General features: G+C 48.6%; 2 protein-coding genes across 4 annotated transcripts in view; one reads left to right on the top strand and one right to left on the bottom strand.

Annotated features, from left to right (window-relative positions):
- Window positions 1–7,495: 7,495 nt before the first annotated feature.
- On the bottom strand, window positions 7,496–20,292 carry DMRTB1 (DMRT like family B with proline rich C-terminal 1). Of its 2 annotated transcripts, none has more exons than XM_072128000.1 (5): window positions 19,904–20,284; window positions 15,213–15,293; window positions 14,798–15,021; window positions 11,770–11,920; window positions 7,496–9,021 (listed from the first exon to the last, which is right to left on the bottom strand). In XM_072128000.1, the coding sequence occupies exons 1-5, from the start codon at window positions 20,154–20,156 to the stop codon at window positions 8,942–8,944; spliced, it is 789 nt and encodes a 262-aa protein (XP_071984101.1). In that variant the 5' UTR covers window positions 20,157–20,284; the 3' UTR covers window positions 7,496–8,941. The 2 variants fall into 2 exon arrangements, with proteins under 2 accessions (XP_071984101.1, XP_071984102.1); XM_072128001.1 differs by lacking the exon at window positions 7,496–9,021 and adding an exon at window positions 9,047–9,090 and having other exon boundaries at window positions 19,904–20,292.
- The window catches only part of CIMAP2 (ciliary microtubule associated protein 2), a 28,221-nt gene continuing 22,277 nt past the window's right edge, over window positions 15,007–20,950 (top strand). The window contains exon 1 of one of the 2 annotated variants that reach the window (XM_072127997.1): window positions 15,007–15,368. In XM_072127997.1, coding sequence (XP_071984098.1) covers window positions 15,331–15,368 — 38 coding nt within the window. In that variant the 5' untranslated portion in view covers window positions 15,007–15,330. Of the gene's footprint in view, window positions 15,369–17,618; window positions 17,687–20,950 lie in introns of those variants that run through there. The other variant, XM_072127995.1, reaches the window with a different exon arrangement.

Below are 20,950 nucleotides of genomic sequence, written 5' to 3'. Positions count from 1 at the left end.
TACAATGTGCTCAGCTCCTCTGCTCTATAACATGCTACCTGCAGATAGGACACTATGTACAATATGCTCAGCTCCTCCTGCTCTATAACATGCCGCCTGCAGATAGGACCCTATGTACAATCTGCTCAGCTCCTCCTGCTCTATAACATGCTGCCTGCAGATAGGACACTATGTACTAGCTGCTCAGCTACTCCTGGCTACCCAGCTCTGGCTTCATATGGTCCTTTACACTCTTAAAGGTGAGGTGTAGCTGATCTGACAAGGAAAAGGCAGCTTTGATAACTGAGCGGGAGGCGGAGACACTGATGCGTTCCCCTCTGTGTGGGGCTGGATCTAATTAGCGAGTCCATAAAAGCCACGAAACGCTGTGCTCCGGGCAGAACACTAAGGGGCACATTTACTTACCCGGCCCATTCGCGATCCAGCGGCGCGTTCTCTGCACAGGATTCGGGTCCGGCTGGGATTTAAGATGGTAGTTCCTCCGCCGTCCACCAGGTGGCGCTGCAGCGCCGAAAATAATCTTAACACCCCGGAATGCACCATCCCATAGAAGGTGAAGGTGAGCGCTCCCCAAGCGACACAGTTTCGGTTTTTAAATGCGGCGGTTTTTCCGAATACGTCGGGTTTTCGTTCGGCCACGCCCCCCCGATTTCTGTCGCGCGCATGCCGGCCCCGATGCGCCACAATCCGATCGCGTGCGCCAAAAACCCGGGGCAATTCATGTACAAGCGGCGCAAATCGGAAATATTCGGGTAACACGTCGGGAAAACGCGAATCGGGCCCTTAGTAAATGACCCCCTAAATCTTATTGTATTGCAGTAATAATCACATACAAGTAATTGAGCTCATAATTAATAATTACAGGGAAATGAAAAGAGGAGGAGCTGCAGATGGAGCACGTTACGGAGCGGTTCTGTCCGGGAGGATTGTGGAATCCGTGGAATCCGTCCTGCCGCTCCGCTCACTGAATATTATTACCAAAAGATTGGGCAACGCTGAAGGGTTAGGGTAATTGTACAGGGAACCCGTCAGCACGATTAGGGACACTTAACCCCTTAACAACCAAAACCCTTCAGCTTCACTGAGCCCCTGCACAGGCGCCAGGAGCAGGTATCATTATTTACTACATATTGTCATTTGGGTTACAATGTAATCGGTCCATAAGGGCCTGAGGGGGTTCAGTGTCAAAAATCACCCAGAGGCTCCACTTAAAGGAAATGTCCCATCAGAACCGATCCTGATAAACCCGGGACATTACCCCTAGATCCAGGCACCGGGACTGTGGTGTCTTCTTATATCTGTTATCCATGGCCTCCTGCCTTCTAATATCAACTTTTATAATTATGCTAATAATTATACCAGAGCCCCTCCATGCTTCACAGGCTGTTACACAGTTCCCCCCTCAGCCTGATGTAATCTCACACAGTAAGTGTGAATGTGTAACAGCCCTGAAGAGGTCCGGTAACACCCCCAGAGCCCTTCTGGCCCATTAGCATAATTACAAAAGTTGATTTTAGAGGGAAGGAGGCCATGGATAAGAGCTAAGAAATATGAGAAGATACCACAGTCCCGGTGCCTGGATCTATGAGTAAGTGCCCCAGTGATAGATTTTGATGGTAGATTTCCTTTAAAATTATGAAAATCAAGCAATCAATTACAGCTCAGCCTCAATCTAAAATGGCAGCGTTAAAATAGTAGCTGAGCTGCAATTGGTTGCTGTTGCTCTTGTGTCCTACCCTCATCCTCATAGACTGTAAGCTCTTGTGTCACCCCCTCATCCTCATAGACTGTAAGCTCTTGTGTCCTCCCCTCATCCTCATAGACTGTAAGCTCTTGTGTCCTCCCCTCATCCTCATAGACTGTAAGCTCTTGTGTCACCCCCTCATCCTCATAGACTGTAAGCTCTTGTGTCACCCCCTCATCCTCATAGATTGTAAGCTCTTGTGTCACCCCCTCATCCTCATAGATTGTAAGCTCTTGTGTCACCCCCTCATCCTCATAGACTGTAAGCTCTTGTGTCCTCCCCTCATCCTCATAGACTGTAAGCTCTTGTGTCACCCCCTCATCCTCATAGACTGTAAGCTCTTGTGTCCTCCCCTCATCCTCATAGACTGTAAGCTCTTGTGTCCTCCCCTCATCCTCATAGACTGTAAGCTCTTGTGTCACCCCCTCATCCTCATAGACTGTAAGCTCTTGTGTCCTCCCCTCATCCTCATAGACTGTAAGCTCTTGTGTCCTCCCCTCATCCTCATAGACTGTAAGCTCTTGTGTCACCCCCTCATCCTCATAGACTGTAAGCTCTTGTGTCACCCCCTCATCCTCATAGATTGTAAGCTCTTGTGTCACCCCCTCATCCTCATAGACTGTAAGCTCTTGTGTCCTCCCCTCATCCTCATAGACTGTAAGCTCTTGTGTCACCCCCTCATCCTCATAGACTGTAAGCTCTTGTGTCCTCCCCTCATCCTCATAGACTGTAAGCTCTTGTGTCCTCCCCTCATCCTCATAGACTGTAAGCTCTTGTGTCCTCCCCTCATCCTCATAGACTGTAAGCTCGTGTCACCCCCTCATCCTCATAGACTGTAAGCTCGTGTCCTCCCCTCATCCTCATAGACTGTAATCTCTTGTGTCCCCCCCTCATCCTCATAGATTGTAAGCTCTTGTGTCCTTCCCTCATCCTCATAGACTGTAAGCTCTTGTGTCACCCCCTCATCCTCATAGACTGTAAGCTCTTGTGTCACCCCCTCATCCTCATAGACTGTAAGCTCGTCTCCCCCTCATCCTCATAGACTGTAAGCTCTTGTGTCACCCCTCATCCTCATAGACTGTAAGCTCTTGTGTCACCCCCTCATCCTCATAGACTGTAAGCTCGTGTCCCCCCCTCATCCTCATAGACTGTAAGCTCGTGTCCTCCCCTCATCCTCATAGACTGTAATCTCTTGTGTAACCCCCTCATCCTCATAGACTGTAAGCTCTTTTGTCTCCCCCTCATTCTCATAGACTGTAAGCTCTTGTGTCCATCCTCATCCTCATAGACTGTAAGATCTTGTGTCACCCCCTCATCCTCATAGACTGTAAGCTCTTTTGTCTCCCCCTCATCCTTATAGACTGTAAGCTCTTGTGTCCTCTCCTCATCCTCATAGACTGTAAGCTCTTGTGTCCTCCCCTCATCCTCATAGACTGTAAGCTCTTGTGCCCCCCCTCCTCCTCATAGACTGTAAGCTCTTGTGTCCATCCTCATCCTCATAGACTGTAAGATCTTGTGTCCCCCCTCCTCCTCATAGACTGTAAGCTCTTGTGTCACCCCCTCATCCTCATAGACTGTAAGCTCTTGTGTCACCCCCTCATCCTCATAGACTGTAAGCTCTTGTGTCACCCCCTCATCCTCATAGACTGTAAGCTCTTGTGTCCTCCTCATCCTCATAGACTGTAAGCTCTTGTGTCACCCCCTCATCCTCATAGACTGTAAGCTCTTGTGCCCCCCCTCATCCTCATAGACTGTAAGCTCTTGTGTCCCCCCCTCATCCTCATAGACTGTAAGCTCTTGTGTCCTCCCCTCATCCTCATAGACTGTAAGCTCTTGTGTCCCCCCCTCATCCTCATAGACTGTAAGCTCTTGTGTCCTCCCCTCATCCTCATAGACTGTAAGCTCTTGTGTCCTCCCCTCATCCTCATAGACTGTAAGCTCTTGTGTCACCCCCTCATCCTCATAGACTGTAAGCTCTTGTGTCACCCCTCATCCTCATAGACTGTAAGCTCTTGTGTCACCCCCTCATCCTCATAGACTGTAAGCTCTTGTGTCACCCCCTCATCCTCATAGACTGTAAGCTCTTGTGTCCCCCCCTCATCCTCATAGACTGTAAGCTCTTGTGTCACCCCCTCATCCTCATAGACTGTAAGCTCTTGTGTCACCCCCTCATCCTCATAGACTGTAAGCTCTTGTGTTTCCCCTCATCCTCATAGACTGTAAGCTCTTGTGTCCTCCCCTCATCCTCATAGACTGTAAGCTCTTGTGTCACCTCCTCATCCTCATAGACTGTAAGCTCTTGTGTCCTCCCTCATCCTCATAGACTGTAAGCTCTTGTGTCACCCCCTCATCCTCATAGACTGTAAGCTCTTGTGTCCCCCCTCATCCTCATAGACTGTAAGCTCTTGTGTCACCCCCTCCTCCTCATAGACTGTAAGCTCTTGTGCCCCCCCTCATCCTCATAGACTGTAAGCTCTTGTGTCCTCCTCATCCTCATAGACTGTAAGCTCTTGTGTCACCCCCTCATCCTCATAGACTGTAAGCTCTTGTGCCCCCCCTCATCCTCATAGACTGTAAGCTCTTGTGCCCCCCCTCCTCCTCATAGACTGTAAGCTCTTTTGTCTCCCCCTCATCCTTATAGACTGTAAGCTCTTGTGTCCTCTCCTCATCCTCATAGACTGTAAGCTCTTGTGTCCTCCCCTCATCCTCATAGACTGTAAGCTCTTGTGCCCCCCCTCCTCCTCATAGACTGTAAGCTCTTGTGTCCATCCTCATCCTCATAGACTGTAAGATCTTGTGTCCCCCCTCCTCCTCATAGACTGTAAGCTCTTGTGTCACCCCCTCATCCTCATAGACTGTAAGCTCTTGTGTCACCCCCTCATCCTCATAGACTGTAAGCTCTTGTGTCACCCCCTCATCCTCATAGACTGTAAGCTCTTGTGTCCTCCTCATCCTCATAGACTGTAAGCTCTTGTGTCACCCCCTCATCCTCATAGACTGTAAGCTCTTGTGCCCCCCCTCATCCTCATAGACTGTAAGCTCTTGTGTCCCCCCCTCATCCTCATAGACTGTAAGCTCTTGTGTCCTCCCCTCATCCTCATAGACTGTAAGCTCTTGTGTCCCCCCCTCATCCTCATAGACTGTAAGCTCTTGTGTCCTCCCCTCATCCTCATAGACTGTAAGCTCTTGTGTCCTCCCCTCATCCTCATAGACTGTAAGCTCTTGTGTCACCCCCTCATCCTCATAGACTGTAAGCTCTTGTGTCACCCCTCATCCTCATAGACTGTAAGCTCTTGTGTCACCCCCTCATCCTCATAGACTGTAAGCTCTTGTGTCACCCCCTCATCCTCATAGACTGTAAGCTCTTGTGTCCCCCCCTCATCCTCATAGACTGTAAGCTCTTGTGTCACCCCCTCATCCTCATAGACTGTAAGCTCTTGTGTCACCCCCTCATCCTCATAGACTGTAAGCTCTTGTGTTTCCCCTCATCCTCATAGACTGTAAGCTCTTGTGTCCTCCCCTCATCCTCATAGACTGTAAGCTCTTGTGTCACCTCCTCATCCTCATAGACTGTAAGCTCTTGTGTCCTCCCTCATCCTCATAGACTGTAAGCTCTTGTGTCACCCCCTCATCCTCATAGACTGTAAGCTCTTGTGTCCCCCCTCATCCTCATAGACTGTAAGCTCTTGTGTCACCCCCTCCTCCTCATAGACTGTAAGCTCTTGTGCCCCCCCTCATCCTCATAGACTGTAAGCTCTTGTGTCCTCCTCATCCTCATAGACTGTAAGCTCTTGTGTCACCCCCTCATCCTCATAGACTGTAAGCTCTTGTGCCCCCCCTCATCCTCATAGACTGTAAGCTCTTGTGTCACCCCCTCATCCTCATAGACTGTAAGCTCTTGTGTCCTCCCCTCATCCTCATAGACTGTAAGCTCTTGTGTCCCCCCCTCATCCTCATAGACTGTAAGCTCTTGTGTCCTCCCCTCATCCTCATAGACTGTAAGCTCTTGTGTCCTCCCCTCATCCTCATAGACTGTAAGCTCTTGTGTCACCCCCTCATCCTCATAGACTGTAAGCTCTTGTGTCACCCCCTCATCCTCATAGACTGTAAGCTCTTGTGTCACCCCCTCATCCTCATAGACTGTAAGCTCTTGTGTCACCCCCTCATCCTCATAGACTGTAAGCTCTTGTGTCACCCCCTCATCCTCATAGACTGTAAGCTCTTGTGTCCCCCCCTCATCCTCATAGACTGTAAGCTCTTGTGTCACCCCCTCATCCTCATAGACTGTAAGCTCTTGTGTCACCCCCTCATCCTCATAGACTGTAAGCTCTTGTGTTTCCCCTCATCCTCATAGACTGTAAGCTCTTGTGTCCTCCCCTCATCCTCATAGACTGTAAGCTCTTGTGTCACCTCCTCATCCTCATAGACTGTAAGCTCTTGTGTCCTCCCTCATCCTCATAGACTGTAAGCTCTTGTGTCACCCCCTCATCCTCATAGACTGTAAGCTCTTGTGTTTCCCCTCATCCTCATAGACTGTAAGCTCTTGTGTCCTCCCCTCATCCTCATAGACTGTAAGCTCTTGTGTCACCTCCTCATCCTCATAGACTGTAAGCTCTTGTGTCCTCCCTCATCCTCATAGACTGTAAGCTCTTGTGTCACCCCCTCATCCTCATAGACTGTAAGCTCTTGTGTCCCCCCTCATCCTCATAGACTGTAAGCTCTTGTGTCACCCCCTCCTCCTCATAGACTGTAAGCTCTTGTGCCCCCCCCCATCCTCATAGACTGTAAGCTCTTGTGCCCCCCCTCATCCTCATAGACTGTAAGCTCTTGTGTCCCCCCTCATCCTCATAGACTGTAAGCTCTTGTGTCCTCCCCCTCATCCTCATAGACTGTAAGCTCTTGTGTCCTCCCCCTCATCCTCATAGACTGTAAGCTCTTGTGTCCTCCCCCTCATCCTCATAGACTGTAAGCTCTTGTGTCCTCCCCCTCATCCTCATAGACTGTAAGCTCTTGTGTCCTCCCCTCATCCTCATAGACTGTAAGCTCTTGTGTCCTCCCCCTCATCCTCATAGACTGTAAGCTCTTGAGACTAAGGCCCTCCCTCCTTGTCACTCTGTATTGTCTCATGTATTAGTGTATATGATGATTATTACTATCACACAGCTGAGCCATTACTAAACAGATGAAGTTCTACTGCCCCCTAATGGAGTATCAGCAGAATACAAATAACTGAGAGGGAGCAGTACAATCTCTTGTGGCCAATCACATTGCAGATATCATCTCCTGTGCATCTTCCACCTTCAAGGTGTTTTACTAGAGGATATCCATGTAGTCCCTATAGGGAGACACTAGATGTCCGGCGCTAATTATGCACGGCCCCGCCCCTCCCATCCTGGAGCATGGGAGAGGGAGGTGACATCACACGAGGGGCGTGCATAATTAGCAGCCCGCTGCGCCGGACATCTTGTCCCCGTGCTGATGATTGTAAGTTATTTTCTAGGTGATCAACATCAGGAGGAGCGGAGGTGAGTATTTCTAGGGGGGGTTTTGTACTGGTTAATTTCCTTTATCCGCGTGTTAACACTGCGTTTTGTAAACACAAATGTTAACGCAATGAGGTATATAAACGCCGTGTGTGAACGCAGCCAAAGGAAAAGCCATCACAGAAGCTATAGCGATGATATATATATTGTCTTCCGTGGAGCAGTGCATTGTGGGCCTTTGGTTTACAGAATGAAAAAAGAGAGAAAATAAACTTTCAATTTTTATTTGTAAAATGCGTTGGATACAGTAAAACCTAACAGTGTGTAATGTAACAGCTGTAACCCAGAAATCCCACTCACCAGTCAATTCATTGGTTAATAAAATCTGAATAAGAACCCATCGCAGCGCCAGGGGGAAGGCTCCACACGTGGAAGGTTTGTGGCCTCATCCACCTACACGAGGTCCGGAGCAACAAAGTGTCGGCTGCAAACTCAGCGCCGCTTGTTTTATGCAACAAATTTTCCTTCATTCATCCCTTGTGAACGACAAAAACTCATCTGATGAATGAGGAATTACGGAGGGGAGAGAGGGGTTAAACGTTGTATAACAATAAAGGTAACAATGTAACAGCAGGGACACCCCCGGAACACGCTGCAGGATATTCTACACCACCCTTAGAGATCCGCTGCAGCAAAAGCCCCCAAATGTTGTGCTGCGAATCATCTGGATTACTGCAGAGGTTGATGGAACAAGTGCAAATAGCAACAATTATTAAAAGCTGTGGATTACTGCAGTTATTGCTCATGTAAGGCTAAAAGGGAACCCCCCCCCCAAATATACTAGCAACTCTCAGGGAGGGGATGATATGTCCTTCTAGAATTCATCTTCTATGTCAAATCTCCCCCATTCTCCCCCAAAGTCATGTGCAGATGAGCTGAGAAGAGTCTTGAGATGAGTCAATTTTAAGAGGCTGCAGGGGCAGTGTCACCTCTGACGCCCCCATCTCTAGTTCTATAATAAAGATAAGAATCTCATCTTTCAGGTGGCATCAGTCACCATAAGATTTCTTCCAGGTGCCATAGAAATAAGATATGGGCTCCCCATGCAGCAGCTAATAATGACTAATCTCAAGCAAAAATTGACTTTTCTCTGCTCAGTTTCACATGATCTTGGAGGAGATTTTTTTTTATAGGTAAACGATTGAGATTTTACATAAAGGAGGAACTTTTAGAAAGGACATTTCTTGCCCCGACCTGAGGGGCTGCTCGTAAAATCTGGTGATAGGTTCTCTTTAAAGGCACTTAAAAACATACAGCATTAAACTTAAAATATCAATGCATATAAAATGAGTACAGCCCGAGCTAGATGTCATTTTTAGTTATGAAGAAAATGATAGCTTTAAGGAGAACTTGTCATCCAGTCTCCTGCTGCCCTTAAAGGGGTTGCACAGAGGTCCAAAAACATGGCTCCTTTCTTACCAAAACAGCGCCACAGCGGACCATGGGTGGTGCGAGGTATTACAACTGATCTCCATTCATCTCTATACAGCTGAGCTGCGATGCCGGCACAGGTGGTCAGGGGTGGCGCTGATTTTGGATGAAAGCAGCCGTGTATCTGTCTATAGTGACCCCAGACAGTTGTCGGTGATGCTGCTGCCTGTAGTTAGGATGAAGCTGATGATACAACATGTGCTGCGTATTATTACACGTCTCCTTAGGTGCTTTTGTTCCTGGCCAGTGTCTCGCTCCTCTCTGACACAATCCTAACGATCTGACTATCTGGAACAGCCTGACCTACAATACAAACATCTCTGCATTACAATACGGCCGGTATTCACACATCCTCTAGTGCTCCGCCTCTTTCTGAAAGTAAACAAGACAAAATTTGGAAACTGGATAAAAGGTGAGCAGATATTTGCCTGATTAGGTTTGACAGTCTGAGATTTGCTCGTGTCAAATTTAAAGGGGTTGTAACACGTTTGCAAGTTATTCTCCTATACACAGGGAATAACAATGTGATCTATGAGGGTCCATCTGTTGGCAGCCCCAATAATCATGAGAATGGGATCCCATCATTAATGGGTGGAGGACAACCATGTGCTCCATTCAATGCTATGTGTGAGATATTGTGGAGCACAGCGCTCAGGTACCTCCAGCACAACATGGCGGCCCCTCACACGTGACTGTGTATGACGGCCTTGAGGTCTATTGTGCATGGTCACAGTGTGATAAGCAGGCTGCATCTCACCACACTGTGACCGGCCACGGCCTATTCCTGCCCAATTTTGTGATGCAGTCACTCAGCCTCCTATGGAGATGGGAGGGGTAAGGAGCGCTCAACCCTCATCTCTCCGGGCTAAAAACAGGCTGCAAACCTGCCCTGGCTTGTGACCTGTTTCTGCATGCAGTCAGGTAAACCATTCCTGACAGTGATGCCCATGGCACTGATCCGCTTGTTATCCGCCATCATGTGGGATATGGGACAACGTACTTTTGGCTGCTACAAGTGAGGGGAGAATACACTGGACAAATGGTCATAATAATAGCTATAACTTGTGTGATCTCAGTTCTCCCAGACTCCAAATGGAGCAACAATTTTGTCCATTGATATTACCCCAGGGCAGGGCAATTCATATTCTCATGGGGCCACATGAGATATTGGAAAGGTTTTAGAGGGCCCGACTTATATACTTATCTCATACATAATGCCCCTTCTTTTTCACCCAATTATACTGCCCCCTCTCATTAGGCCCGCATTTATAATTCCCCTTCTCTTTATGCCCCTTTATATAGTGCCCCTTTCCTAATGCCCCCTTTTTTGACCCCTCCATTGTGCCCCCTCTCCTATGCTATGGCATCAGTGTACGAGCCAGGAACCCGACTCCTGTCCTGCATCTGGATTGTGCGCTGCTTCGCCCCACTCTACCTGCATGTTGTCTAAGTATTTTTGACCGCCCGCCACCGGCCTGCGTGACCACCTACCACCTGCCTGACCACCCGCCACCAGCCTGCGTGACCACCCGCCACCAGCCTGCGTGACCACCCGCCACCAGCCTGCGTGACCACCCGCCACCAGCCTGCGTGACCACCCGCCACCAGCCTGCCTGACCACCCGCCACCAGCCTGCCTGACCACCCGCCACCAGCCTGCCTGACCACCCGCCACCAGCCTGCGTGACCACCCGCCACCAGCCTGCGTGACCACCCGCCACCAGCCTGCGTGACCACCCGCCACCAGCCTGCCTGACCACCCGCCACCAGCCTGCCTGACCACCCGCCACCAGCCTGCCTGACCACCCGCCACCAGCCTGCGTGACCACCCGCCACCAGCCTGCGTGAACACCTACCACCTGCCTGACCACCCGCCACCAGCCTGCGTGACCACCCGCCACCAGCCTGCGTGACCACCCGCCACCAGCCTGCCTGACCACCCGCCACCAGCCTGCCTGACCACCCGCCACCAGCCTGCGTGACCACCCGCCACCAGCCTGCGTGAACACCCGCCACCTGCCTGCGTGAACACCCGCCACCTGCCTGCGTGACCACCCGCCACCAGCCTGCGTGACCACCCGCCACCAGCCTGCGTGACCACCCGCCACCAGCCTGCGTGACCACCCGCCACCAGCCTGCGTGACCACCTACCAACTGCCTGCATGACCACCTACCAACTGCCTGCATGACCACCAACCAAAGGCCTGCATGACCACCAACCAAAGACCTGCGTGGCCACCCACCAACTGCCTGCGTGACCACCTACCAACTGCCTGCATGACCACCCACAGATGGCCTGCATGACCACCAACCAACGGCCTGCGTGACCCCCCCCATCACCGGCCTGCGTGACCATCCGCCACCGGCCTGTGTGACCGCCCACCACCTGCCTGCCCACCAACACTATCATATCATCATGTTGTGGTCAAAATATATTTAAATAAAGAGTCTATGAGAATTTCCATATCGTCTCTTTGCATTTCTTACTCATTGGGGCAGATTTATCAAGCAGTCTGAAAGTCAGAATATTTCCAGTTGCCCATGGCAACCAATCACAGCTCCCCTTTAAAATATTCATGAGCACCGGTGAAATGAAAGCTGAGCTGTGATTGGTTGCCATGGGCAACTGGAAATATTCTGACTTTCAGACTGCTTGATAAATCTGCCCCATTGTTGCAGAATGACTGACTCAAGTGCCTTTCCCTGCATTTATCAAGGCTCTTAGACCCTTTTTTGGCAATTTTCCAACTTGTCAGAAAATGGGTGTGACCTAGTTAGAAATGGGCGTGGCTTACGAGAAATGAGCCTTGCGTCCAAAATTCAGGCGCACAGTTTAGACCAACAAAAAGTAGGAACTGACAGATTATGCTGCACCAGAATTCATTATCAAGGCGATAAATCTGGCGCAGCAAAGGCAAGTGTTTTCCAGCTGGAGACTGACGGAACCTGAGACCCGTTGTTATATCCCCTAATGATCTCTGTCAAGGTGCGGCTTTTACTTGTGCGGAGATTTAGGAGCTAATAGACGACCTTTAATGTGTTTTGCCCTTACCAGAGAAGCTTCTCTTCGGTTCTGCCATAAATCCAATGTTCGTGGGCACAGGGGGAGGCAAGTAGTGCAGCCCTGGCAGATAATCCGGGGGCATGTAGTGAGGTAATGGAGGGTAAAAGCCGGGGCGCAAATCGTCCCTTCCATCTGGAAGCTGCAAAAATGAAAAACAAATAAACGGTGAAATATATGAAGTATGTTATTAGTTATCACTGTATACAGAATATTATCTCTGTAGATGATTCCCAGGCAGAGAACATTATGCATCGATCATCTTATCTAATACTTTACGGCCCAGATTTATTCAAGTTTTCTGTCTGACTTTGCATGTTCTTGATGTGTAGCTTATACACATAGTTATGCCCGATGCAACAGAAAGTTCTGCACGTGTAGGGGCTGGGTCAGACCGTGCGCCACAATTATCATGCAGAGTCAAACAGATGTGTGTCGCATGCTCTATGTCAGTGGTGGCGAACCTATAGCACGGGTGCCAGAGGTGGCACTCAGAGCCCTTTCTGTGGGCACTCAGGCCATTGACCCCAAGACAGGACCAAATCCACTGAATCTTCCTGCAGTCCACTGAGATGCTACAATCAGCGCTATTTTAAAGTGACACTTCATTGGCTGTTTGGAACTGCGGGAAAAGTGTGAAGGTGCTGATAGAGCTGCGTTGTCTTTGTAGGTCACCCTACATTCTTACTGTACAGAGAGACCCTGGAGAGAAGCTACAATGAGAGTCTGAATGTGCCCTCCTTCTTTCAATTGTATTAGTGGCCTCAGGGGCCGATACGATTGAAAGATGATGAAGAGCTGGTAGCAATAAGTCACTGCTTAAACTGCAATGTTGGCACTTCACAGTAAATACGTGGATTTTGGTTGTAGTTTGGGCACTCGGTCTCTAAAAGGTTCACCATCACTGCTCTATGTTAAAAGAGCACCAAAAACAAGTTGGTGCAATCTGCCGGATTAGAGCAGGGAAGCGCCAGATTCATGGAGAACCTAAGACAGTGTCTGGCGCCCCCTGCACTATACACAGGACACTGCACTACACACAGGACCCTGCACTACACACAGGACCCTGCACTACACACAGGACCCTGCACTACACACAGGACCCTGCACTATACACAGGACCCTGCACTATACACAGGACACTGCACTATACACAGGACCCTGCACTATACACAGGACCCTGCACTATACACAGGACACTGCACTATACACAGGACCCTGCACTATACACAGGACCCTGCACTATACACAGGACCCTGCACTATACACAGGACACTGCACTATACACAGGACACTGCACTATACACAGGACCCTGCACTATACACAGGACCCTGCACTATACACAGGACACTGCACTATACACAGGACACTGCACTATACACAGGACCCTGCACTATACACAGGACCCTGCACTATACACAGGACCCTGCACTATACACAGGACACTGCACTATACACAGGACACTGCACTATACACAGGACCCTGCACTATACACAGGACACTGCACTATACACAGGACACTGCACATGGTGGAGTTTGCGTTGATTTTTGATAAATCCGCGTCTATGTGTACAATATTTGTTTGGGTTATTTTACATCATTGGTTCTTATATTGTAACATTCTTGCTTTGTTAATTTTAATATGAAAACATTTTCTATAACACAGGAAGTCACCATGACGCACACAAAGTCCCTAGTTTGAGACTTAACATCATTTCTAGGACAAGTAACTCCCTGAAGCTCTGATAAGCGAATCTCCTGGATTGTGACAATGAAAGAGTGGGATACACACAGTGAGGGACGGCTGCACACAAATGTATTTGGTTGGTGGAAACGGATCCATGTGCTGGTCAGATTCCACGGATGAGCCCAGTGCACTGGACGGGAGTCCTTGCATCATAGAGACATATGATGCAGGAGTCCCTGTCTGCCGGCCCACACTGTGTGCATGTGGAGTCTTATCCTTGCGGATAGGGGCTCACAGGATGCAGGGCACACAGGGCCTGACAATACACACAGACATCCATGGAATTAATGCAAACATCTAATAAAGAGCTTGTCCTGGAATAAAGATAAAAAACAGCAGGAAGTTGGTAATACGGCTATCCCGGGGCTATCCCTGAAGCAATAGCAGCCATACAAAGGTCCTACGGCTATCCCGGGGCTATCCCTGAAGCAATAGCAGCCATACAAAGGTCCTACGGCTATCCCGGGGCTATCCCTGAAGCAATACCAGCCATACAAAGGTCCTACGGCTATCCCGGGGCTATCCCTGAAGCAATACCAGCCATACAAAGGTCCTACGGCTATCCCGGGGCTATCCCTGAAGCAATACCAGCCATACAAAGGTCCTGTGGTCCTGCTGCCATGTACTACACATCATTGGTGCAGCAGGAGACTGACAGGGACCACCACAGCTGCCGCACTGGAGCAATGGTGGGTGTAAGGTGAGTATAGGAGTGAGAGGGGTTATCTGGTCACTACAAGTTTTCTTCAGGACAGGGGATAACTTGCTGATGGGGGGGTGGTCCTAGTGATCAGACCTCCATGGATAACGAGGAGGGTCCAATATAGCACAAATGAATGGAGCAGCAGGTTGGACATGTGCGCTGCTGCTCTATCCACTGTCTATGGCACTGATGGGAGAAGCCTGGAGCCGAGATGAGACAGTAAGGCGCATGAGCTTTTCACAACCGACCCTGTTCTTGTGATCCGTGGGGTCCCAACACTGGAACCCCACTGATCAGCAGGTTATCCCCTGTGGGAGGAAACTTGTAGGGACCAGAAAACCCCTTTTCTTTTTAAAATAAATCCTGAAACACTTGTGATAGAGACACATCGGAGCTTTCAGATGGAGGGGAACTGCGTGTTGAGGTGCCCACTGACTACTGCATAGAGGAGGGGGGCGTTTAGAGATCCGATGAGCCCTTCTACCTCTAACAAGCAGAGGAGGGGGTCCCAGCATCAGTAATAAGTCCTGTAAGAACAGTTATTGCTCTCTGTAGTACGGTACTCACCGGGTAGCAGGGTCGTAAGCCTCTCATAGGAATGACAGGAGGAGTAGTAGCGGGAGGATGAGGAGTAACAGGGGGGAGGAATGCACTCCTAAATCCTGGAGAAGCCAAGCCTATGGGGAATGCCGGGTAGTGATAAATGGGGGGACAGCCAACGTACATCCTGGTGGTCTCTCTTTCGAAGTAATCCAGGGTTGGCATGTACTCCGGGGGGAACATGGGGGCTCCTGCACAAAATGAGAAAAGCCGGAAGCATATTAGTTATAAACCGATGCCACAAAGAAAGGAGCAGCCATTATAATATAACGGACTGGAGACGCTGAGGATAGAGAGATTATAACTCACATCCCCAGGTGTGAAGCCCTCATGTAAATCCTGGGGCAGATGTTCTGGCTTTGGATCTATGTTGAGCTCTCACCTGTCCGTACGGCGGCCGCGTTTCTTTTTACGCTTTCAACAGCAGAAATCCCGGACGGAGACAGAGTTTTCCTTTTCAAATCTGAAACATAATCGAGGTGACACCGTGATGAGTGACTATGGGCTGCACTGAGGACATCAATCACTTATATACAAGGTAACAGCGTATACACAGACACTTATATACAAGGTAACACCGTATACACAGACACTTATATACAAGGCAACAGCGTATACACAGACACTTATATACAAGGCAACAGCGTATACACAGACACTTATATACAAGGCAACAGCGTATACACAGACACTTATATACAAGGCAACAGCGTATACACAGACACTTATATACAAGGTAACAGCGTATACACAGACACTTATATCCAAGGTAACAGCGTATACACAGACACTTATATCCAAGGTAACAGCGTATACACAGACACTTATATCCAAGGTAACAGCGTATACACAGACACTTATATCCAAGGTAACACCGTATACACAGACACTTATATCCAAGGTAACACCGTATACACAGACACTTATATACAAGGTAACACCGTATACACAGACACTTATATCCAAGGTAACACCGTATACACAGACACTTATATCCAAGGTAACACCGTATACACAGACACTTATATCCAAGGTAACACCGTATACACAGACACTTATATACAAGGTAACACCGTATACACAGACACTTATATACAAGGTAACACCGTATACACAGACACTTATATCCAAGGTAACAGCGTATACACAGACACTTATATACAAGATAACACCGTATACACAGACACTTATATACAAGGTAACACCGTATACACAGACACTTATATACAAGGTAACACCGTATACACAGACACTTATATACAAGGTAACACCGTATACACAGACACTTATATACAAGGTAACACCGTATACACAGACACTTATATACAAGGTAACACCGTATACACAGACACTTATATACAAGGTAACACCGTATACACAGACACTTATATACAAGGTAACACCGTATACACAGACACTTATATACAAGGTAACACGGTATACACAGACACTTATATACAAGGTAACACCGTATACACAGACACTTATATACAAGGTAACACGGTATACACAGACACTTATATACAAGGTAACACGGTATACACAGACACTTATATACAAGGCAACACCGTATACACAGACACTTATATACAAGGTAACACCGTATACACAGACACTTATATACAAGGTAACACCGTATACACAGACACTTATATACAAGGTAACACCGTATACACAGACACTTATATACAGGGTAACACCGTATACACAGACACTTATATACAAGGTAACACCGTATACACAGACACTTATATACAAGGTAACACCGTATACACAGACACTTATATACAAGGTAACACCGTATACACAGACACTTATATACAAGGTAACACCGTATACACAGACACTTATATACAAGGTAACACCGTATACACAGACACTTATATACAAGGTAACACGGTATACACAGACACTTATATACAAGGCAACACCGTATACACAGACACTTATATACAAGGTAACACCGTATACACAGACACTTATATACAAGGTAACACCGTATACACAGACACTTATATACAAGGTAACACCGTATACACAGACACTTATATACAAGGTAACACCGTATACACAGACACTTATATACCGGTCACCCTGGGTCCCCAGAAAACACATGGGCCCGGATTCACTAAGGGCCCGGCGCCAGATTTGTGTCGTTCTTTCTAGTGTAACCTGCTTGAGGAGGTATAAGAAGTGTCCGCGTGGCCCTTTTATGTGGCAGCTGCGCTATTCTTTATGTGACACAAATTTCTGGACTGAAGGAGCGTCCGGGGCTCAGTCGGACCCGGCACCAGAATTGTGTCACCCATGTAAAGGTTCTGTCATCCTGGGGCGGGGGCGCCTGTAGAGGATTTAGGAGGACACACGGGTGCCGGCAGCTCAAGGCTCTCGCTCCAGGCTCTGGCGCCCCCTGGCTTTGGTCTCAGCACATTACAGGTCATGATAAACCTGAGGACATAACACCGCCCTGTAAGCAACCAGTGATAGTCATGGAGGGGGAGAGACAATATTTCATCAAAAGATGACTCTTCTCTGCCCAGTGTCACATGACTTTGGAGGAGACTCCTTTTATAGGAAAACAGATAACATTTCACATAAAAGAGGGAATTGTAGAAAGGACATTTCACCCCTCCCTGAGGGGGGCTGCTAGTATAGAGGGTGGTAAAAGCTTTAAAGGGAACCTGTCGTGGCGATTTGTGACACTAAACCCCCCACAGATCCCGTGCGTCCTGCGGATCCTGCACTAGCGCTGTAGGTAGGTGACAGGCGCAGCGAAGCTGGGATACCGTCCCGGCTTCACGAGATGAGGCGCCGCCGCAGGACCTCCAGATGTGCCTCATCGTGTGCCTCAACAAGGTGAGTATTTAAGTTTATTTTTTTCCATTTAAAAACTTCAAAAAGGTCACGGAAAAATAAAAAAATTGCAGATTTATGGATGAGGGGAACAAAAAATGAGGTCGATTTGGACCCCAAAACCAACTGCAAGTCCTCGTGGGCTTTGGGGTCCAAATCGACCTCATTTTTTGTTCCCCTCATCCATAAATCTGCAATTTTTTAATTTTTCCGTGTACAGGTGTTTGGGATTATTTTGTGTACTTCTCACTGATGTCATTTATTATTTCATGCCGTGTCCCGTGCGGTGATATTGGTGAACAATTGCTTTTGCGTCGCTTTCTTGTGGGATCAGTTTTTATGGTTTTACAGTTTTTTTATACTTTTTCAGAAATTAAAACAAAAAGTGTTAAAAAATGTTTTCGTGTCAGACTTGGGTGCACGGCGCAGGGGGAGGGGCCATTTTTTGGGAGATAATCTGACGCTTTCATTGCTGCCATTTTGAGGACTGTATAAACTTTAGATCGCTTTTTATTACATCTGTTAATGTAATGTATAACGGTGTAAAAGTGACATTTCGGGACATTTCTTTAACCGTTATTATATTTTGATGGATCGGACATTTTGGGACGTGGCGATAACTAAACATGTTTGCGCTTTTTACTGTTTATTTCGTTTTATATCAGTTCTAGGAAAAAGGGGTGATTAGAATTTTTTAGGGTTTTGGTTTTTATACTTTTTATTTATTTTCCAATGTATTAGACCCTCTAGGATACTTTAACACTAGATGGTCTGATCGTTCCTACCATACAAAGCAAAAACTAGCGAATAGCAGTATATGTGAATGCTGCCTAATGCTGATGTCCTCCAGGAGCCGCGGAGGGATAGAGTGTAACAAGTCGCCAGCCATTAGATTTGTAGCAGAGACAATGGCAGATCACAGGCAGGAGACGTCTCCTCCCGGGGTCTGTATTTCTGGGGGGCGATGTCTACCACAAGGGGCCACAATGTGCGATGCTCTGCAGACATCTGTGTGAATGGTCTCTCAGAGATTCCTTGGCGTCTCAGGTGCAGACTATCTCTCCCCCGCTGCATGGGCACAACATAACACAATGTTATCTGTCCTGCGCCATTAACCCCCTGTGTGCTCCCCTTCTAGAAGCTGTGGGATGACGATGACGCTTTATCTGGGGACATGTTGTACATTCCCTGCAATGTGCTGCAAGAAGAATCCAAATGCTATGAAAAAAAAACGTAGCTGTGGCGTTTCCTTACCGGCTTTCTGATTATTTTTTTCTACTTTCTCTGTAAGGTCTAAGGGTCCGTGCACACTAACGTATGGGGGACGTATATACGGCTGTCTATGGCACCCGGGCTCCATCTTTGGCCGTGCGTCTCTATTCTCTATGGAGGGGGGAGGGGCGAGCAGCGCTGACTTCTCCTCCTCTCCGACGCGCCCTACGTGTGCTCGTACGGCTATGGCCTGGTAGTCACACGTTTTCATTACGTTTTTGCGATGTGCGGTTGCGTTTGTGGTCTGCGTTTTGAAATGTGACTACAGCACAAACAGCGGGGAGAAGATCGCTGCGTTGTTACAAATTCCGAGAGACGCGGCGTCCTGCAATTACCGCACATCAAGCAGCGGGTTTATAAAAAACCTGCAAACATATGAAAAACGCAAGGAAAACGCCACGAGTGTGACCTCCTCTTTATTCAGACCCTCAGGTCAGGGATGAAATGTCCTTTCTAGAATTTTCCCAGCAGACAAGTAAGACCCCAGTGATGAGACCCCCACAGATCACGAGAATGGGGGGTCCGAGGTGCCTCCATTGGACCCCTCTCTCCGCGAGGACTGGAGCAGGCGGCCGCGCTCGGCAATGTCTCCACTGATCTCAGGGAGCGACGAGGCGTCCATCAGAGATACCTCGGACCCCCAGCTCGCGTCATCTGTGGGGGTCTCATCATGTGGGGCCTGTATCTAGGTGCTATAGAACACAGTATATAGGGGCTTCTGAAGTGACACTGCTCCCGCAACGGCTAAACTTGACTTGTCTCATGTGAAAATGAGTTGAAAAGCGCCACATCTGCCTAGAAAGAACATTTCATCTCCCACCTGAGGGGGTAACACCTGCTGACAGGTTCCCTCTGTATACAATGTACATGGCCACTTATACGTCACTCATACATCCAGCCAGCACATGACGTCACGGCCCCGGCGCAGTGACGTCACCGGTGATGTACCCGTGCTGCCGGCCTGGGCGGAGGTCCTCGGCGCCTCCTCGGGGGCCGGCGCTTTGGGCAGCAGCTTGTGCTCCGCCATGATCTTGTGTCTCTCGGTGATGAGGGCGCACTTGGGGCAGGTGCACAGTTTCCACCCGCAGCGGCCGGAGTGGCCCCGCACCGGCACCAGGACCCCGTGGTTCCGGCAGCGGGTGCACTTTGGTGTCCGCGGGGGCCGGACCCGAGCGGCAGAGTCACCGGCAATGGCCGCCATGATGTCCTGACTGACTGACTGCCGCCAACCGTCACCGGCTCCCAATAAACTACACTTCCCGGCATTCCCGCCGCTGCGCCGCCTGCTGGGGCATGCTGGGACTTGTAGTCTCACAGCCGCCGCGGAGCCGCTAGTTACTATCTCTTATGTATCACTTGTCACAACGTCACCGGAATTCAAACAGGAAAAAGAGCGCCAAACAGGAGCTATGGCGTCATTCTGGATCAAATACGTCATAAGTCTTCATGTATGATGTCAGAGGGGATTTATTCCTGGGCATTTGACGGGAATTACCTCAAATAATGGGAAAGAAGTATTTAATAATTTTCTCATAGCACCTGCTTCACTTTCCGTTTGTATTTGGCCTCTTTCCACATTGCGTGTGAGATGTACAGTTCAGCGTCTCCTTTGGGGCTCTTTCAGATGTCCGTGTTTAATCCATAAATCACAGACCGAGCTGGGAAGGGACTCCATGCATCATAGTCATATGAATAAACAGATCACTGCTGCAAGGAAGAAGGGGCTCCTTTCATCATATATCACTAAATATATGAAATACATATACCTCTATCTATACCCCTGCTCCCTCTGTATATACACACACAGCTCTGCTCCCTCTATGTATAGACACACACAGCTCTGCTCCCTCTATGTATAGACACACACAGCTCTGCTCCCTCTATGTATAGACTCACAGCTCTGCTCCCTCTATGTATAGACACACACAGCTCTGCTCCCTCTATGTATAGACACACACAGCTCTGCTACCTCTATGTATAGACACACACAGCTCT

The sequence above is a fragment of the Engystomops pustulosus genome, chromosome 10 (assembly GCF_040894005.1).
Source record: "Engystomops pustulosus chromosome 10, aEngPut4.maternal, whole genome shotgun sequence".
NCBI lineage: Eukaryota > Metazoa > Chordata > Amphibia > Anura > Leptodactylidae > Engystomops > Engystomops pustulosus.
This window is presented reverse-complemented; position numbering and strand designations above follow the sequence as displayed.

Bases quoted from the DNA above. Each gene is read 5' to 3' on its own strand.
- DMRTB1 (XM_072128000.1), bottom strand. From the start codon at position 20,156: ATGGCGGCCATTGCCGGTGACTCTGCCGCTCGGGTCCGGCCCCCGCGG. The intron at 15,294-19,903 runs GTACATCACCGG...ATTATGTTTCAG, and splicing joins CGCCCAGGCCGGCAGCACGG to ATTTGAAAAGGAAAACTCTG. The intron at 11,921-14,797 runs GTGAGTACCGTA...TCATTTTTGCAG, and splicing joins GCTTACGACCCTGCTACCCG to CTTCCAGATGGAAGGGACGA.